Here is a 15,801-nt window from a genome sequence, read left to right on the forward strand (position 1 = left end):
CCCTGGCAGCTCAGGGAGCAGCATCTCCAGAATCACGGCCGCACCTCCGGAATCACGGCTGCATCCCGGGATGCCGAGCACGCCGGGACAGTCCCCGCCCCGTTCCAGCCGCTCCCGGGCTGCCCCTCCGCCGCCATCCGATCCCAGAAACCCCTCGGCTCGCCGCTCATGTGTCTTATCCTGCCGGCACAGCCCTGTCCGTGCCGGTGTTCCAAGAGCCCGGACAGGCTCACGGTACCGCGCTCCGCCTCGGGCGGACCGGGGGCGCGTCCGTCACCCTGCCGGACACAAACCGGGCGAGCGGGGAGTCCTGGGCTGGGCGAGGCGCGGGGGAAGGCGGGCGAGCACTCCGCACTCCCTCCACCCATCCCTGCCCGCATCCCGCACTCACCGCTCCCGCTCCGCTCCGCTCCCGCCGCGCGGCCGCCGCCGCTCCCGCCGCCCCGCCGCGCCCCGCCCTCCGGCCGCACCGCCCATTGGCCGGCCGCCCTCTGACGTCACGGGACGCGTCCAATCCGCGGGCCGTGCGCCTGCGCGCGCGCGCGGCCGGATGCGGGCGGTGAGGAGGCGGATGCGGAACCGGGGGTAGGGAGCGCCTTCCTCCCCTTCCCCCACCCTCCTCCTCCTCCTCCTCCTCCTCCTCCTCCTCCTCCTCCTCCTCCTCCTCCTCCTCCTCCTCCTCACCCTCACCCTCACCCTGGCTCCGGAGAGCAAAGGCGCAGAGCCGGGCGGCGGGGGGTGGGGTTGCGGGCGGAGGAGAGAAGGAGGGAGGGTGAGGGAGCACCCAGGGTGCCCAGCACCCAGGAGTACAGGGGGGTCCGCCCACAACTTCCCGGGAAATCTCTGATAGCCTCGTCTGCCGTTCTCTGCCCTCCCCACGAAGTTAAAGGGAAGAGCCGAGGATGGTGGAAAACTCTCCGGCCCCGTTGCCAGAAAGGGCAATATATGGATTTGCGCTTTTTTTAGGATCGTGGTTTGGCTTCAGTGAGTATCCCGCAACTGAGTACATCACCCCGAAGTGTTGCTTTGCTGCATTCTCATTTGAATCAGTTTGTTACTTGAATCACATCCGTTTTCACCTTCACTAAGCGCTGTAGGTCGCTGTAGTGTTACCTTCCCCACCAAAATACTGAAAAATAAATTGAGTCAATCTGGTCAACAGCAATGGAGAATTTTTTGGGTTTATCAGTTTTTCTCTGCTGGTGTTGATGGCTTCTTCATTTCACTGGGGATCCATCTCAGGACCAACGTTTGAGAGGGTAGACAACACTTTCTGAACACAAGAAAAGGTGCTGCAGATACGCTTTAGTCAAGCAATAAACCAGGATCCTGCTGTCAGTCTTTGCCACCCTCGGGCCGTGAGAAATGAGAGGGAGTTGGGTTCAGTTCCTCTCCCAGGAAGCTGCTGTGGTTCTGTCTCTTGTGTCACTGTTTGGGTGCTGACCTCAAGTTCCCCTCAAGTTGTGTTAAACTTTTCTCTCAGTTTGTTGTTACAGAGCACGATTTCTGGGTATTGGTTTTGTTGCCGTGGAAATGATGAACTTGGCAGGAATCAGGAAGAATTTTCAGTAATTTTTTAGAACAGTCCATCCAAACACTGCAATTCCACCTGGTTTTCTTCCAGTTAAATGACCCCTGGGAGATCATTTTCTGCTTTAGTATTATCTCCATCCTTTGGCCTCTTTTTATTGAGGTGTTTGGGGTTTTTTATTTGTTGGGAATTTTTTGTTGTTGTTGTTCTGCAGCTCAGCTTGGAATAAATTCTTGTCTGTCTCCGTGGGAAATCAGAATTTAACTGTTAAAGCAAATACAAAACTGATCCTGTGTAACCAGGATTTGTGTGAGAGGCACCTCCTGCAATCTTTTGGGAGAGGTATTTTGGTTTAGAGAGTGTAAAAGCAAAATGTAGGAAGTGTAAAACAGCATCAGTCTTATTGTGGCTTTTTAATTCTCTTGTGCAGTTTTGTACCTTATCTGGGCTTATATTCCTGAGACTTGGCTGTTCTCCTTGGGACTGACATACTGGCCTCAAAAGTAAGTTCAGCCAATTGAACTCTTTAATTTGAATATGTTTAAGACACCATTAATTATTTTTAAATAATAAAACTTTTTTTTTTTTTTTCTAAATAGTGGCCTTGCATTAAATCAAATTTTCCCTCATGGTAAAGGGCTGCAGTGCTTGTGAAGCATTTTTTTACGTAGCTGTGGTGAAAACGTTTCACTGTGTCGTGAAATAAATAATACTGAAATGTTTTATGATAAATTTGGCATTTTGCTGATGGAAACACAGTAAACTTGAGGCCATTATCAAAAAATAAACACCTTCTTTAAGGAATTTGTCTGATGGTTTGTACCAGTAGCTCCAGTGGAGTCATCAATCTTGGGAGAGTGCAGGATCCATAGGCAGAGGTGTTGTTTCTTTTCCTCTTGGAGAAATTCCTCACAGATACAAAACCAAGGTTAAAACTGATTTATCATTAAGCATTTGCTATTCTGATATGTACAATGTGTGAACTTTTCCTCAGATACTGGGCAGTTGCTTTGCCAGTTTACCTCCTGGTGGCTGTGGGAATTGGGTATATTTTGCTTTTTGGGATTAACATGATGAGCACAGCTCCACTCAACTCCACTCACACCGTCACAGGTAATTGTACTGCTTATTTCAGATTTGGATCCTTCACTGATAATTCTGGAAATCCATAGAGAGCAGAACCCAAATTTTAAGCCTTTAAATATCTGAGTGCTCAGAAGTACTGAAAGAGAGCAGGGTGGGGTTTTCAGCATCGTTTAGAGTAGCTGAATTGACAGTGTTGCATTATATAACATTTCTGGGGAGAAAAGGATCTGGAGGCCATGAGGTGTTCTCCTTATCTTTTGTAGATAACTACGCAAAAAAGCAGCAGCAGAAGAAATTCCAAGAGGAGGCAATTCCAGCACTGAGGGATATTCCCATCAGTGAAGTCAACAGGATGTTCTTCCTCCCTGAGAAAGGGATCTGCAATAGCAGATAGTTGTTCTGAAAATCTGGTTGAACAAAGGATTAATCAAAGTGTTACAGGAGGACAGTTAAAACCTCTCCAAGCTAAAAACCCCCAACTCTTGTAGCTTTTTTTCCCCCCTGAATTTCTAATTAAATTGATATGACCACATTTTATTCTCGTGCACTTTTAGTAAGGTGTGTAATAAAGTATATTAATATAATATAAAAGAATAATAATAATAACAAATATATTTAGTAATAATTATTATGCACCTGCATTGCTATGAGAATTATGTCCTAATAATTTATCTGGTCATTCTTGTGGGTTTAAAAGTGTTCTGCTACTTTCTGCTTGGAATTCCCCTCTGAGAGGGAAAGAAGCAGCTTTTGGACAGAGTTTAATTCTATTTCCCTTTGAATTCAGGGAGAGAAAATGTGCCAGTCAAACACTTGATGATCTTTTTTTGTTATTAACTGGAAGCGTGTGCATTGTATATACACTGTTTTCCTTTGTAAATATTAATAAAATGTGGCTAATTTTGCCATGTTCACCATTTTCCTGTGGTTCTGGGAGATTTCTCCTGGGTTAAGGTGTGTAATGGTCCATCTGCCTTCACACAATTCTTTGTTCAGCAAAATACATTGGTCCCCCACCCGCTTAAATTATCAGATTTACTGAATTCCCAAGAATACCAAAAAATAATAAAGGTGGGTTGTGAAGATTTGCTGAAACAAGTCTGGAAATTACTTTTTTTAAACTATTTTTAAGGATACTGAAAACTAAATTCAAGGAAATAGCTGGAAATACAGGAACTGACAGCTCCACGTTGTTACAGCCCAAGGTTAAGTGGTTCAGATGTTTTTTAAACAGTCAATTTTACTTTTTTTTAAATTTATTTCCTTTCTTCCAAGCGTTACAAACTCAGTTATCTGCAAGACTCAAGATTATTTAGGTTGATTATAAAGCCCAGTGAATAGAACCTCATTATTTATTAGGCCTGTAACCAACTTCAGCAGAGAATTGAGTTAAAAATGTTATTATTTCATTAAAATACAATAATTTTTTGAGAACTTGTGTGAGAAATCTTATACCAATCCTTTAGAAATCTATCAAAATGATCATCACTTGATTTGGAAAGTTATAAGACCTGCTAATAATCACTTTGGTATGAATATAAATCTGTAGTTGGTTGGGTTTTCTGCCTGAATTTGAAGGAAAAATCTCCGTGTTCAGTATTCTAGATGGGAGAAAAATACCTCCTTAATGAAGGAAGAAGTGCTTTTCAACATTTCACTCTGAAATGCTGCATTTTAGGTGTATTGGCGTGTGGGGGCATGGTATAAAATTGAATTTGTGTCTAAATTAGAACAATACTGATTTGTGGGGGAGTTTTAGACTTATTAATGAAGTTTTGGGGTTAATTTGCTGTTGTTTCTCACCCCTGCCACCATCCTGTCCTTTTGTTCATTTTAATTTTCACATTTAGGCAGCCACACCCATAAAATCATGATTTGATGGCCAGCAGACATGAAGATGTGTTTGCTCTTTTGTCACTTCTCTAATCACGTTACAGACATTGAAGTATTGACTGTAATCTCTTTTTTCCCTGTGTGTTTTCCACCCCTTTTGCTTCCCAAGAGAGCAATTCCATTTGGAATTCAGACCTGACAACAAGTGAAGGCCACGTTCCCAGCATCATTTGATGTAAGGATTAATTCAGTCCCTTGTTAAGGATGCCCAAATCCTTCCAGGATCAAGGAAAGCTACTGGAAAATGCCCTCCAGCCCTGAGAGCACACAAATTAAAGGACTGTAAACCTTGGGCAAAGATTGGATCAGTGATGAATCTGCCATTTCATTTCTCTGCAGACCCCACAATTATGGGAAAACCAACAGTGAGGAGGCCAAGGGGGCTGTTTGTTTAAGGAAAACTTGCGGGCATGAAACTCAATCTTTGCTTTTCTGTCACTGCTGCTTCCAAGGCACCGTGGTGACCTTTCCTTCAACTTGGGCACGTTTGACACTTCAGAAATTGCCTCTGTGAGCAAAAGAAAACCAGGTAATGTGAGGTTTGGGGGCTAAAATATGTGTTGTGGAGAACTGGGGATCCATGGTGACTGTGATTGCAGAGAGGATACACAGCTCTGCAAAGAGGAGAGGAGATTTTGTTTGCAGATTCCTATAAATTTTGCCTTAGGTATTCAGGGAAAAAAAATCCCCCTCATGATTGAACGGTGGTGCCTCTCTTTACAAAACATACCTGGGTATCAGGTGTCCATTCTTCTCAGAGACTGAGGGGAAACTAAATAAATAAAAGGCAAAAACCTAAATTTGCCCTCATTTTCACCTTTCTGACTTATTGGTGTAGCACAACCAGGAGAGTTCAATCAACTGCATTGTCCATGCTGGAATAAACCCAGGGATGAAACTTCCCCTTCTTGGATTCTCCTGCAGGTTCTTATCCTGTTGGAGATGGATGGGATTTTACACATCTTGCTGTGAACATCATCTTGTGAGGCAGAATCCCCCCAGGTGGGATTGGAAGGAATCTGTGTGTGAATATGTCACGATAAAATAACAGAGGTGCCTGGATTCCAATGGAATGGGGCTGTGCCAAAGGGAAGAACAGAGCTGTGGCTGCCAAATTTGTGTCTCTCTCTCCTTTTCATCTTAGCTGGAAAGGGAAGGGTGGTAAAAACATGGACCATGAAGATGCTCCAAGGGTCCTTGGAGCAGCTCTGCTGGGAGGAAAGGCTGCGAGAGCTGGGATTGTTCAGCCTGGAGAGGAGAAGCTTTGGGCTGAGCTCAGTGTGGCCTTGCAGGGCCTGAAGGAGCTGCAGGAAAGCTGGAGAGAGACAATTCCCAAGGGCTGGAGGGCCAGGAGCCAGGGAATGGCTTCCCAGTGCCAGAGGGCAGGGCTGGATGGGAGACTGGGCAGGAATTGTTCCCTGGCAGGGTGGGCAGGCCCTGGCACAGGGTGCCCAGAGCAGCTGGGGCTGCCCCTGGATCCCTGGCAGTGCCCAAGGCCAGGCTGGACATTGGGGCTTGGAGCAGCCTGGGACAGTGGAAGGTGTCCCTGCCATGGCAGGGGTGGGATGGGATGAGCTTTAAGGTCTCTCCCAACCCAAACCATTCTGTGCTTTTCCCTGAGTTAAGGAAATACACTTTTGCTGTTACCCAAAGCATTGTCCAGACCATTCCAGAATTATTAGGCACATAAGGAATGCTGTCAGCTCGATTGGTCCATTGGTCAATTGGTCCCCCACTCTGGTTGGGGAGGGGGAGAAAATGAGCAAGGACAACCCAAGCCCCTCTGATATAAAATAGAAAGCTGTAATATTAAATGTTTATCCTGGGACACATCTGTGCTAGTGGGTCTATCAACATTAAAAATGCAACAAGTGTCTGTGAACTTCAGTTTCATTTGTGGGTGGAAATGATAAAATGTTTCTGCCTTAAAAACAAAATACTTGACTGATTTTGTGTAAATAGATTATGTTCATAATGCACCTTTCTCATGGGCACTTGATCCTGAGTTGCTAAAATGTTTAATTCAGAGTCCTGCTTGCTGAGTCCTGTTGAATTTCCAGTCAGCTTTCACCCAGCTGGGATGAATGGGGGGTTTTGTATCCCTCTCTTCAGGAACTGAACTGTATTCTGAGGAGAAAGTTTTGGAAGGGTTTAGTTTTGTTCTGCCAGTTCCCTTCCAGAGGGGTTGCCAGAGCCAATTTTGTTGGTGTGCTGTGCTATGGGTGAACTTAAATCTCAGCCTCCTGCTAAAAGCTGATAGATGAAGCCAGTGCAGAATAAATAACATTAAATAGGAAATATTTCAGTGAGTTGGGTGGATTTTGTCTCTAAAAGTCATAAGGCTGCTGTTGGGAATATTGCCTTTGTTCCATTCTGCTGCTGTTGTCATTCTCCCTGTATAAATGTAGTTGGGGGGGAAAAAATTCCTGTTGTGGTTCTTTTTCTCTTCATCCAAATTAATCCTGCATCTTATTTAGAAAAAACACATTTCTGTGGCGTGCAGGGATATGCTTCCCTTGGGTATTTGTATCCTCAGAGCTTGTCTTAAAAGCTCTTGGAAGCAGAATTCAAGGCTGTTGTATGAAAATAAGCCTTAATTATGACTTTTCATACAACAGAAATCTGAAATTGTAGAGGTTCTGTGGGGACTTGTCCAGCATCCCTGTCCCAGGGAACAACAAGTTGCTTTTTACTGCCATCATTTTGGAGAATGGAAAATGAAAGCAGCATTTACTGGAAGTGTTGCAGCTGCTGAATTCCCAAGGGAAGATTTTTGTGGCACAGAGACCTGAGCCAACAATTTCATCTGTTTCCAGCCTTGCCTTTGAAGTTCTAAACTCATAAACAAACTCGTTTCTGAGATGCTTTGTTACCTTTTTCCTGTAAATGACGGATGATTCTGAGGTCACGGAAAACTTTGCAGGGTCGGATTGCAGATCAGGTAACAAATCAGAAGTGGAAACTGAAAGTTGCCTGCAGCTGAACCACTGAGATGCTGCCTCAGTTCACCTTGGGGCTTCTCTTAATTATTAACAAGCTGGGGAGGGATCTCAGTGCACTTTTGTGTGTGCAATGTGTCATCACAGACCAGTTGAATCATCTTGCTTTTCTGCTTGCTTTTGCTCCAGACTAAACAATGAGGAAGCTGGAGCGTACATCATTTTAGGGTATCTTGTGAAATAGCTTTGAATTATCTGTATTTTAGTGCCAGATGTTTGGAAGTGGAGGTATGGAAATGATGAATGGGTGAAATGTGAAAGCTGAGATGTAAAAGCTGAATTTTCCTTTGTCTCTCTGGGGTTTAAATTCCAACTGATTCTTGTCCTTCCCTATATGACAGGATGTTGTCTCCTTGTGTAAATTTAATTAAAGGATCCTCTTTTGAGTCTGCAAGTGGAGATCTTCAAAAAATCCTTCATTCTAATACATTCATTCATTTGGAATCCCAATTTTCCAGACTTTAACTACGTGATACTCCCTTTGTTTGCCAGCACACGACTGAGAGGAAGAGCTGCCACACACTGGAAGGGGTTCTGAAAACTGTCTGACCTTATCTCACAACCACCAGTGGTGCAGGAAAGGTCAAGAATCTGGAATTCTGCATTTGCTTTGTCTCTGGGGAAAGTGTGGCAGTTTTGGTTGGAGTTAAGGCACATTAAACATCATTTTAAACATAGTGGGGCTAAATGGTTAATCCCTGAGGTAATTAAAAGCTGCTGGTAGCAAGGCAAGTGCTGAGAAACTCTCTGAGCCTACAAAATAGTGTGGGGAAGGCAAAACAGGTACCACATAATGCAAGTTTTAATGTGTCATTAAATGAAATCATGGGTTTAAATCAAGGCTGGGTTTTTTTTCTGGCTGGCAGAAGATTACAGGGGGAAAAGTCTGATAACAAGAGAATGGCAGCACCCCAGAAAATATCTCAACTGCGTGGGTTGTACTGGAGATGGATGAGGCCAGCTGGGCATGCAGCATTTCTGGCAGAATAAATACATCCCATGGAGCCAATAAGCAACAGTCTCTGCATTTTAAAGAATTCCTTGCTTAATTTCAATGTGTTTCAAAGCCTTTGGCTTCTTTTGGGGCTATTTATTGTATTATTCAGCCTCGTAATCAATCCAATTTTTACTTTATCAGGACTGCAGTGTTTAAAGTAATGAGTGACTCAGTCCAGTGCTCTTAATGTTCTTTATCTGTGTTACTTAAACCAATGTGATTTAAATCTTACAATCTTTTGTTCAGCTTCAGGGTTTTATTTGAAAGTCTCTGAAAACATGACAGGATTTCCTTCCATTTTCCAGTGCATTGACTCATCATTCCCCTTGGAAAGAGAATTATAAATAGTTTTCTTTTGGGCATTGCTGTATTTCTCTGCTTGCTCAGATGTTTGTCCATCCATTCCCAACAGTTCTTTTTTTATCTCTTCACTTTTTTAATGTGGATTTGGTGTTTTTCAGGGCTGTACCTCATTAGGGTGAGCTTGTCTTTTCTTCCTCTTCCTCAGACTCAGCATCATCATTGTAGAAATGAATTGTGGCTTGCACAGGAAAACTTGCCAGAACCTTCTCTCCAATGTCATCAAGAAACTTCTGGGATTTGGACTTGGGCAAATAAAGTCTGAGAAGAAAACACATTTTAAGAGGAAAAGTAAAAGAATGCAACACTTGTCCATTCAATCTAGCTTGAATATTAAAACTTTTTTTTTAATTAATTAATTCTGGAATTAACATTTGGATACCAGAGTTAGATTGGGGTTGGTGGCCTGAGGGACAGAGGTTGATTTTAGTGAATTTTGTGTCTCCATGTGGAGGAGGAGGAGGTGGTGTAGACTGATTTATTTATTTATTTTTTCATTTATTCATTTATTTACTTCAAAATCCACATTGGTTTGTATTAAAACCATAAATTGCCCCTCTTGGTTCCACTTTGACGAATTTCCAATGAAATCTCACAGTAACAAAGGTCACACAGAATTTAAGATGCCACACCTTTTGTAACAAATGCTTGTAAAGAAGAGGGCTATTCCATTGACTTTTCCTCCTCTAAATGAATACCCCAATTAGAAGTTTCCTAATTAAAGAATCCAAACGTTGGTGAAAACTCTTATCAGTCCCCCAAGCTTCAAAAGCTCTGCCTGGTGTTCAGCTTTTAATCAAGAGCAAATAAAAGCAACCTCAAATCTGTACCAAGTCCTACTCCATTAGCAGCTGTTCCCATTAATTAATTGGGCTTTGTGAGCTTGTTATCATAGCAATAAATGTAAATATAAATTAGATGAGGCAAAAAAACTGGGGTTTTAAGATTACTTTTTCCTATTTTCATGTTGTTTCAGGCTCTGTTCAGCCTGGGCATCTTTCCTGAGAGATAAAAATCCATGCAGTTTGGTGAGTAATTAAACTGGTACTAAAATGAGATACTCCAGGACCAAACTGATCCTTCTCCTGAGAAGGAATGAGTTTCATCTTGGAAAGTGTCACTTTTCCTCTGTCAGTTGACAGGATTTAACTCACCTCACTGGATGTTGGAATCCCAGGGCTCCTGTGGCTCTACAATTTCTCAGCTGACCATCCAATTCTGACTGGAAAGAGACACATTTATTAATTAGAATGGGCTCAAAATGAAGATTTCACTTATTCTCTTCAGGTAACTGTAAAATTCCACAGTAACATTGCTTTGTTTGCTTTTCCCTCTAAGTGGAATTCTTCAAATCACCCCTGTGAGTCTGTTCTCTCATGTGAATAAAACATCTGGACCTTTGCTGACTGTGCCTCAGTCTCTTATTTTTGTTCTTTGAGCCTTCCCACCCAAGCAAGTAAAACCAAAAATCACAGTGCATTTCAAAGCCAGTAGGAGTTACTTTTAAATTCCATCTTCTGTTGATTTCCTCAGTGGTTTGCTTATAACACCACCTCTCCCAAAAAACCCAATAAATAAAATTCTGCACCTGAAAGCATGTTTTTAAATTTAATCTTAAACTCATTTTCACATAAACTCCTTCTATGTACAAAATGTCACATCCAGACTGCGCCTGGAGATTTCAAATGGAATTGAATTCAAACTGAACTGAAAAATATTCTTCTTTTTTTAATTAAACAAATATAAAGGGCTGTTAAAATGAGGGTTGTGTGGAGTAAGCAGCTGTTTCTGCAGCTCTTGATAATAGTCAAATATTATATTAATAATATATTAATAAGAACTGATAATAATACTTTTATATCTGCCACAAAATTAGAGATACTCTCAACCATCACCATGTACAGAACACTAATTTAAACCATTATTCCAACCCTAAAGAAATGCTTGCAAGAACAAATGAAGAAATGACCAAGTCTCACTTCCCATGTCCAATTCCTGCTTTTCCACAAGGATTTTTCTCCCCAGCATTTGCTCTCACCATTGGTTGGTTCTCCGTGGCCTCCCCATCCCTTGCTGTGAGCATCCACGGCCTCCACAAAGCAGGGCTGCAGGAAGATTAGGATACAATGGAATAATGGAATATCCTGAGTTGGGAGGGACCACGAGGATCATGGAATGCAGCTCCTGGCCCTGCACAGACACCCCAGCAATCCTCCCCCATGTGCTTGAGAGCATTTTCATTTGGTAAATCTGATTTCTATAGCAATTTTTGGCTTCTCCCCCCACACCAGCCACCCTCCTGCCCATTTTTCACTAAGGGGTCCTTTTCCTTTAGGATTTCACAGCTTCAAGTGAACTCGAGATGGTTTAAATAACGCTGAGATGTTTTTATTTTTGCAGAAACCCCCCGAACTACCTCTCCCTCCCTCTCTGACAGATTCACTGTGCTCACTGAGTGCCTGGTTATTTATTAAGGCAGCAACTCCAGCATTAATCCAAGGAGGACAATGTGATCCAATTAGCCCAGGAGAGCAGATGGAGTGGTGGGTGCTGTGTCTGCCTTTTGTTTGGTGGGGTCACCATGACTCTGGATGCTCTTTGCACCAGTATTTTCCATCTCTGTTGCTGTGCAACAGATCCAGCTGGAGAAATGGAGAAGTGTTTTCAATAAACATAAAAATAATAATAACAGTAAGGTTATCACAAGCTTAATTTTAGTTCTGAAATCCTGACTGGAAAGGATGAAGTTTCAGCATAAATAAAATAGCGAGGAACATTTTCACGAATGTATTTTGCCCTTTACTCCTGAAGTTGACAAATGTTTTCTGTTTTCTATTCAATGGAATAATTCCATACTCACAGTTGGAGATTCCCAAGCTGGAAAAGCCTCCCTGTTCCTGCCTTACCTGCCCAGGTGCTCCTCTGGCCGGGGCAGGAGCTGCCAGGAATCCCGGGAGCGGCTCCCAGCTGCTCCCTCCATGGATTTGGATGCTCTAAAACCTGGGCCAGGCTCTGAGCCCCTCCTCTGCGTGAACTCCCAAAGGACCTCACCTAAAACAAACACGGTAAAAGCAGGGAGATGTCCTTAAGGAGACTTTTTTTTCTTGAGGAGCAAAGGAGTTCAAAGGTAGGACGGGCTCTCACCTTGGAGGCCATTCCAGGGAGAGCAATCGCAGGGAAACAGAGGCTTTTTGTTAGGTTTGGTTAGCAAATCCCATGGGATAGAACACATATATATCCAATTTATCTTTCTGTTGCTGTTCTACAGGATGTGAATGTGCAGAATGATCGGAATTGTTACAGAATCAGGATTTGCTCTTTATTAAATACACTCCGTAAAGGCACTTCTGGCGTGTCCTGGGAAAACTCATCCACGTCCTGTCCTAAAAAAAGTGTAACAGAAATGCAAAGAGAATTTTAAATGTAACGTAATTTTTTTAATGACTGAAGTATTTTTTGTGTCCCGGCTTTTAAAGAGAAAATAATACCAAAAATAGGGAAAGTCAGAGGATTTAAAGCCAAGCCCAGTGACTTCCTCAAGACCAGAGGGATGGTCCTTTGATTTGATTGCAATTTGGTGGAGGGAGGAGAAAGGATTAATTTGTCTATCAAAGAATAAAGGTTGTGAGTTCCAACACTTGGTGGAATCTTTTATTTGAAAGTATTCAACAGAGAATTATGGAATCATGGAATGGTTTGGGTTGGGAGGGACCTTAAAGATCATTCAGTTCCAGCCCTCTGCCATGGCAGGGACACCTCCCACTGTCCCAGGCTGCTCCAAGCCCCAATGTCCAGCCTGGCCTTGGGCACTGCCAGGGATCCAGGGGCAGCCCCAGCTGCTCTGGGCACCCTGTGCCAGGGCCTGCCCACCCTCCCAGGGAAGGATTTCTCCCCAGTAAATGCCTTTTTCTTCCTATATACATTTTAAACCTATGACAAATTAATAGAAACCAACTTGGTTTCTAACATAAACTTTCTTCCCAGAGGGGGAAAATAATTTTATTTACTGACCACAGAGTTCCCACTGATTATTTAGTGTGAATTGGGCACCTTCAGTCTAAATCTACTCTTTCCTGTGTTTAAATACCTTGTGACAAATATATTTAAATACCTTCACAATCTGAAATTGTAAATAAATAAATAGTACCCTATTACAAATTAAAAAACACGTGCACAGTCTCCATTGCTTTAAACATTTCTGTATCAAAATCAGTACAATTACTAGAATGAAGAACATGGTGAACTATATTTAAGAACCAAAATATTTGTTAAATAATACCACAGGTCCTGATGAAAAATGGCAAACTTCTTAAGTGACCTGAAGTGTAATTAAATATCTTGCTAAATTACAGTCTGACACACACATATTTGATTTCAGAGGCTTGGTTTTATTTAGTCCTGATTTAACTTGAGAGTTGAAAGGGAAGTTTGTTTTGCAGATGTGATATCTGTAATCTTGCAATCAGATCTGTGAGGATAATTGATTTATTCCTCTGCCAACATGGATACTAGTGCAGGACTAAAGCCTGAACTGCTGACATGTAACCCTCCAGAAGATGCAAAGTTATTCTCAATTAAATCTCATGATAAAGCCCTGCATGACCCAGTTTATTTCAAAATTATTGCAAATATAACTTTTGTGATGAAGCTGCAATGTAATTAAATATAGTCAGGTGTAGAAAAAATGTGAATATTCCATTATAGTACTAATCAATCAAACCACACAACTTTAATTGGCATTTTCATGGATATCATTAAGCAGAGTCAGGTTCCTTTTTGCAGTACACTGAATTTTAATGTAAGGTGCTTAGTTTTGGTGTTTGGTGAAGAACACAGAATCAGAAAAATTTTCCAAGAAGTCAGGGGAATTTTTCAGATCTCTTGACATTACCTGGGAATAACTTTGACTGATTCAACTCCAACAGAGAGATGAGCCCTGAGCTCATTATTTTGTGTTAATTGAACGAGGTTTTTATCTTTGTGAGAAATGGGTTTTATGCAGTTTTCTCATTAAGGCAATTGTGCATTTGCAAGAAAAAAGGGTGCTCAATAGAAATTGGTGTATTCAGAGGAACAGAACACCTCTCCAGCATTTATACTTTTAAATGTAATGTACTTCTTCTCACAGATAAATCCTTGGAAAAACTTTTAAGGAGCAGAGGGAGAAGGAAACAGAGCTGGTCACAAAGCCCAGCAAGGCCAGTCTCAAAATATTCCTTTAATGTCAAAAAGAGCAGCTCAGCTATGCTGAGGTGACACAGTAGAGCTGGGATGTTTCATGGCTGACATTACTCCCTGTTTTTTTCCAAGGCTTCCTTCCACCCACCTTTAACGAGGAACTGCTTGGCAAGGTTATTTCAGAAAACCTATTTCAGTAAATTCCCTGGTGCATGCAAGGCCTCGGTTTCATAATAAAAATAATAACAACAACAACAGAATGTCTTCCCACCTAAAATGCTGAACTTGTTAGTCAAAGCTTGTCATGATAAAGTCTAAGTTACACTGTAATAGAAACGTAGAAAACCTACAGCAACTTTACAGCTCTAAATTAATTCTGTGCCAACATATACAGGAGCTCACCTTGAAACAGGGACTGGTTTTGCCTGTTCTGCTTTAAATTCCCTTTCATGGTGAGGTTTTGGTTCCGTTTTCTCATTTACTCATAAACTTTTCTAGGGTAGGGGAACCTCAAAAATCAAAAAATGATCACTGTGGAGCTGACTGCATTTGATTTTAAGGATTTTAAGCAAAGCACGTTCCTCTCTGTGGAAAGGTTACACAAACAGCTGTGCTCTGTGCAGGCTCTGAGGGTCAGCAGTGCATGTGCTGTTCAACTAACCCGGAGAAAGTGAATTCCAGAGTTGAGAGCTTTCTTTGGAGATTGTATCCTTTGCTTGTTTTCTTTCCTTTGATGTGCCCAGGCAAGTATTTGGACTTCCTGCACAAGATAAAGTCACACAAAGGAGCAGTGTAAGGTGCCAGGTGAGGAGCGCTGGAGATTTGTTCCTCTCTCTCCAGGGCAGGATATGGCAGCAGCCCAAGGTTGGTGTTTCTTAAGCTTGAGATGAAGGAGAATTACTTAAAATATTTGACCTTGCACTGAGATTGTGATGTTTGTGCAAGGAAGGAGGTGTTCAAGGCCAGGTTGGACAACCACAGAATCACAGAACCATCAAGGTGGGCAGAGCCCTTCAGGATCACCCAGTGCCACCCCAGCAGCACCAGCATCACCCCAAAGCCTGTCCCCAAGGGCCACATCCAGACTCCTCCTGAGCACTCCCAGAGACAGTGACTCCAGCACTCCCTGGGCAGCTCATCCCAAGGCCTCACCACTCTGGCAGGGAAAAAAACTTTTCCTGAACATCCCCTGGCACAACTTAAAAGTCATTTCCTCTCCTCTTGAAATGTGAAAGCAGGGCCAATTTGTTCCTTGTTTATCTACAGTGCCAGCCTGCTGCTGCTGGAGATCCACTTAGGAGTAAAAATTGTTATTTTAGAATACCTATTTCACTAAATTTCCAAGTGCAGGACAAGGCCTTGAGTTCAGAATAATAAAAAAAAAAAAGATTGTGGCTTCCTGTCCTTCGTGTTCAGGAAACAACTGTCACATATCAATCAATGTTGGTCTTGGCTTCTTTCTTGTAGCCTTGCATTTTGGATCTTTTTTTAATCTTCTCTTTTCACTCACACACTAAATGTCTGCTAGGATCAGACTGATCCACATTCTTTTCCCAGAGCTCAGTGTTGTGCTTACTTTCCCTATAAAGTATAGAAAATATTTGATAACTTCTGTGCATAGACATATTGGAAGAGTAAAGGATAATTTGTTACCTGTTGTATATTCTGAAGGAGCAATTTGTGTTTGCAGCACACATGGCACATGCAAATCCTGCAGTTTTATACCGTCTCAGGCTGATCTTCACCCTGATGTCAGT

General features: G+C 42.4%; 3 protein-coding genes across 6 annotated transcripts in view; 1 reads left to right on the forward strand and 2 right to left on the reverse strand.

The window, feature by feature from the left end:
* Window positions 1-414, reverse strand: part of TTC3 (tetratricopeptide repeat domain 3) — a 43,039-nt gene extending 42,625 nt beyond the window's left edge. For 2 of the 3 annotated variants that reach the window (XM_048291140.1, XM_048291132.1), the window contains exon 1: window positions 392-414. The gene's annotated coding sequence lies outside the window, so the exon portion shown is untranslated. The remainder of the gene's footprint in view (window positions 1-391) is intronic. The other variant, XM_048291149.1, reaches the window with a different exon arrangement.
* Window positions 415-636: 222 nt separating this feature from the next.
* Window positions 637-5,039, forward strand: LOC125319722 (phosphatidylinositol glycan anchor biosynthesis class P). Of its 2 annotated transcripts, XM_048291222.1 has the most exons (4): window positions 723-984; window positions 1,962-2,034; window positions 2,526-2,644; window positions 2,881-3,536. In XM_048291222.1, the coding sequence occupies exons 1-4, from the start codon at window positions 903-905 to the stop codon at window positions 3,009-3,011; spliced, it is 405 nt and encodes a 134-aa protein (XP_048147179.1). In that variant the 5' UTR covers window positions 723-902; the 3' UTR covers window positions 3,012-3,536. The 2 variants fall into 2 exon arrangements, with proteins under 2 accessions (XP_048147188.1, XP_048147179.1); XM_048291231.1 differs by lacking the exons at window positions 2,526-2,644; window positions 2,881-3,536 and adding an exon at window positions 4,850-5,039 and having other exon boundaries at window positions 637-984.
* A 3,262-nt stretch (window positions 5,040-8,301) lies between these two features.
* On the reverse strand, window positions 8,302-12,244 carry RIPPLY3 (ripply transcriptional repressor 3). Its single transcript, XM_048291210.1, has 5 exons — window positions 12,011-12,244; window positions 11,773-11,917; window positions 10,905-10,971; window positions 10,021-10,088; window positions 8,302-9,127 (listed from the first exon to the last, which is right to left on the reverse strand). The coding sequence occupies exons 1-5, from the start codon at window positions 12,096-12,098 to the stop codon at window positions 8,980-8,982; spliced, it is 516 nt and encodes a 171-aa protein (XP_048147167.1). The 5' UTR covers window positions 12,099-12,244; the 3' UTR covers window positions 8,302-8,979.
* Between the last annotated feature and the right edge of the window lie 3,557 nt (window positions 12,245-15,801).

This window comes from Corvus hawaiiensis, chromosome 2, assembly GCF_020740725.1.
Source record: "Corvus hawaiiensis isolate bCorHaw1 chromosome 2, bCorHaw1.pri.cur, whole genome shotgun sequence".
NCBI lineage: Eukaryota > Metazoa > Chordata > Aves > Passeriformes > Corvidae > Corvus > Corvus hawaiiensis.

Bases quoted from the DNA above. Each gene is read 5' to 3' on its own strand.
- RIPPLY3 (XM_048291210.1), bottom strand. From the start codon at position 12,098: ATGTGTTCTATCCCATGGGATTTGCTAACCAAACCTAACAAAAAGCCT. The intron at 11,918-12,010 runs GTGAGAGCCCGT...TGTTTGTTTTAG, and splicing joins TCCCTGGAATGGCCTCCAAG to GTGAGGTCCTTTGGGAGTTC. The intron at 10,972-11,772 runs GTAAGGCAGGAA...ATCTTCCTGCAG, and splicing joins CCAGAGGAGCACCTGGGCAG to CCCTGCTTTGTGGAGGCCGT.
- LOC125319722 (XM_048291222.1), top strand. From the start codon at position 903: ATGGTGGAAAACTCTCCGGCCCCGTTGCCAGAAAGGGCAATATATGGA. The intron at 985-1,961 runs GTGAGTATCCCG...TCTCTTGTGCAG, and splicing joins AGGATCGTGGTTTGGCTTCA to TTTTGTACCTTATCTGGGCT. The intron at 2,035-2,525 runs GTAAGTTCAGCC...ACTTTTCCTCAG, and splicing joins CTGACATACTGGCCTCAAAA to ATACTGGGCAGTTGCTTTGC.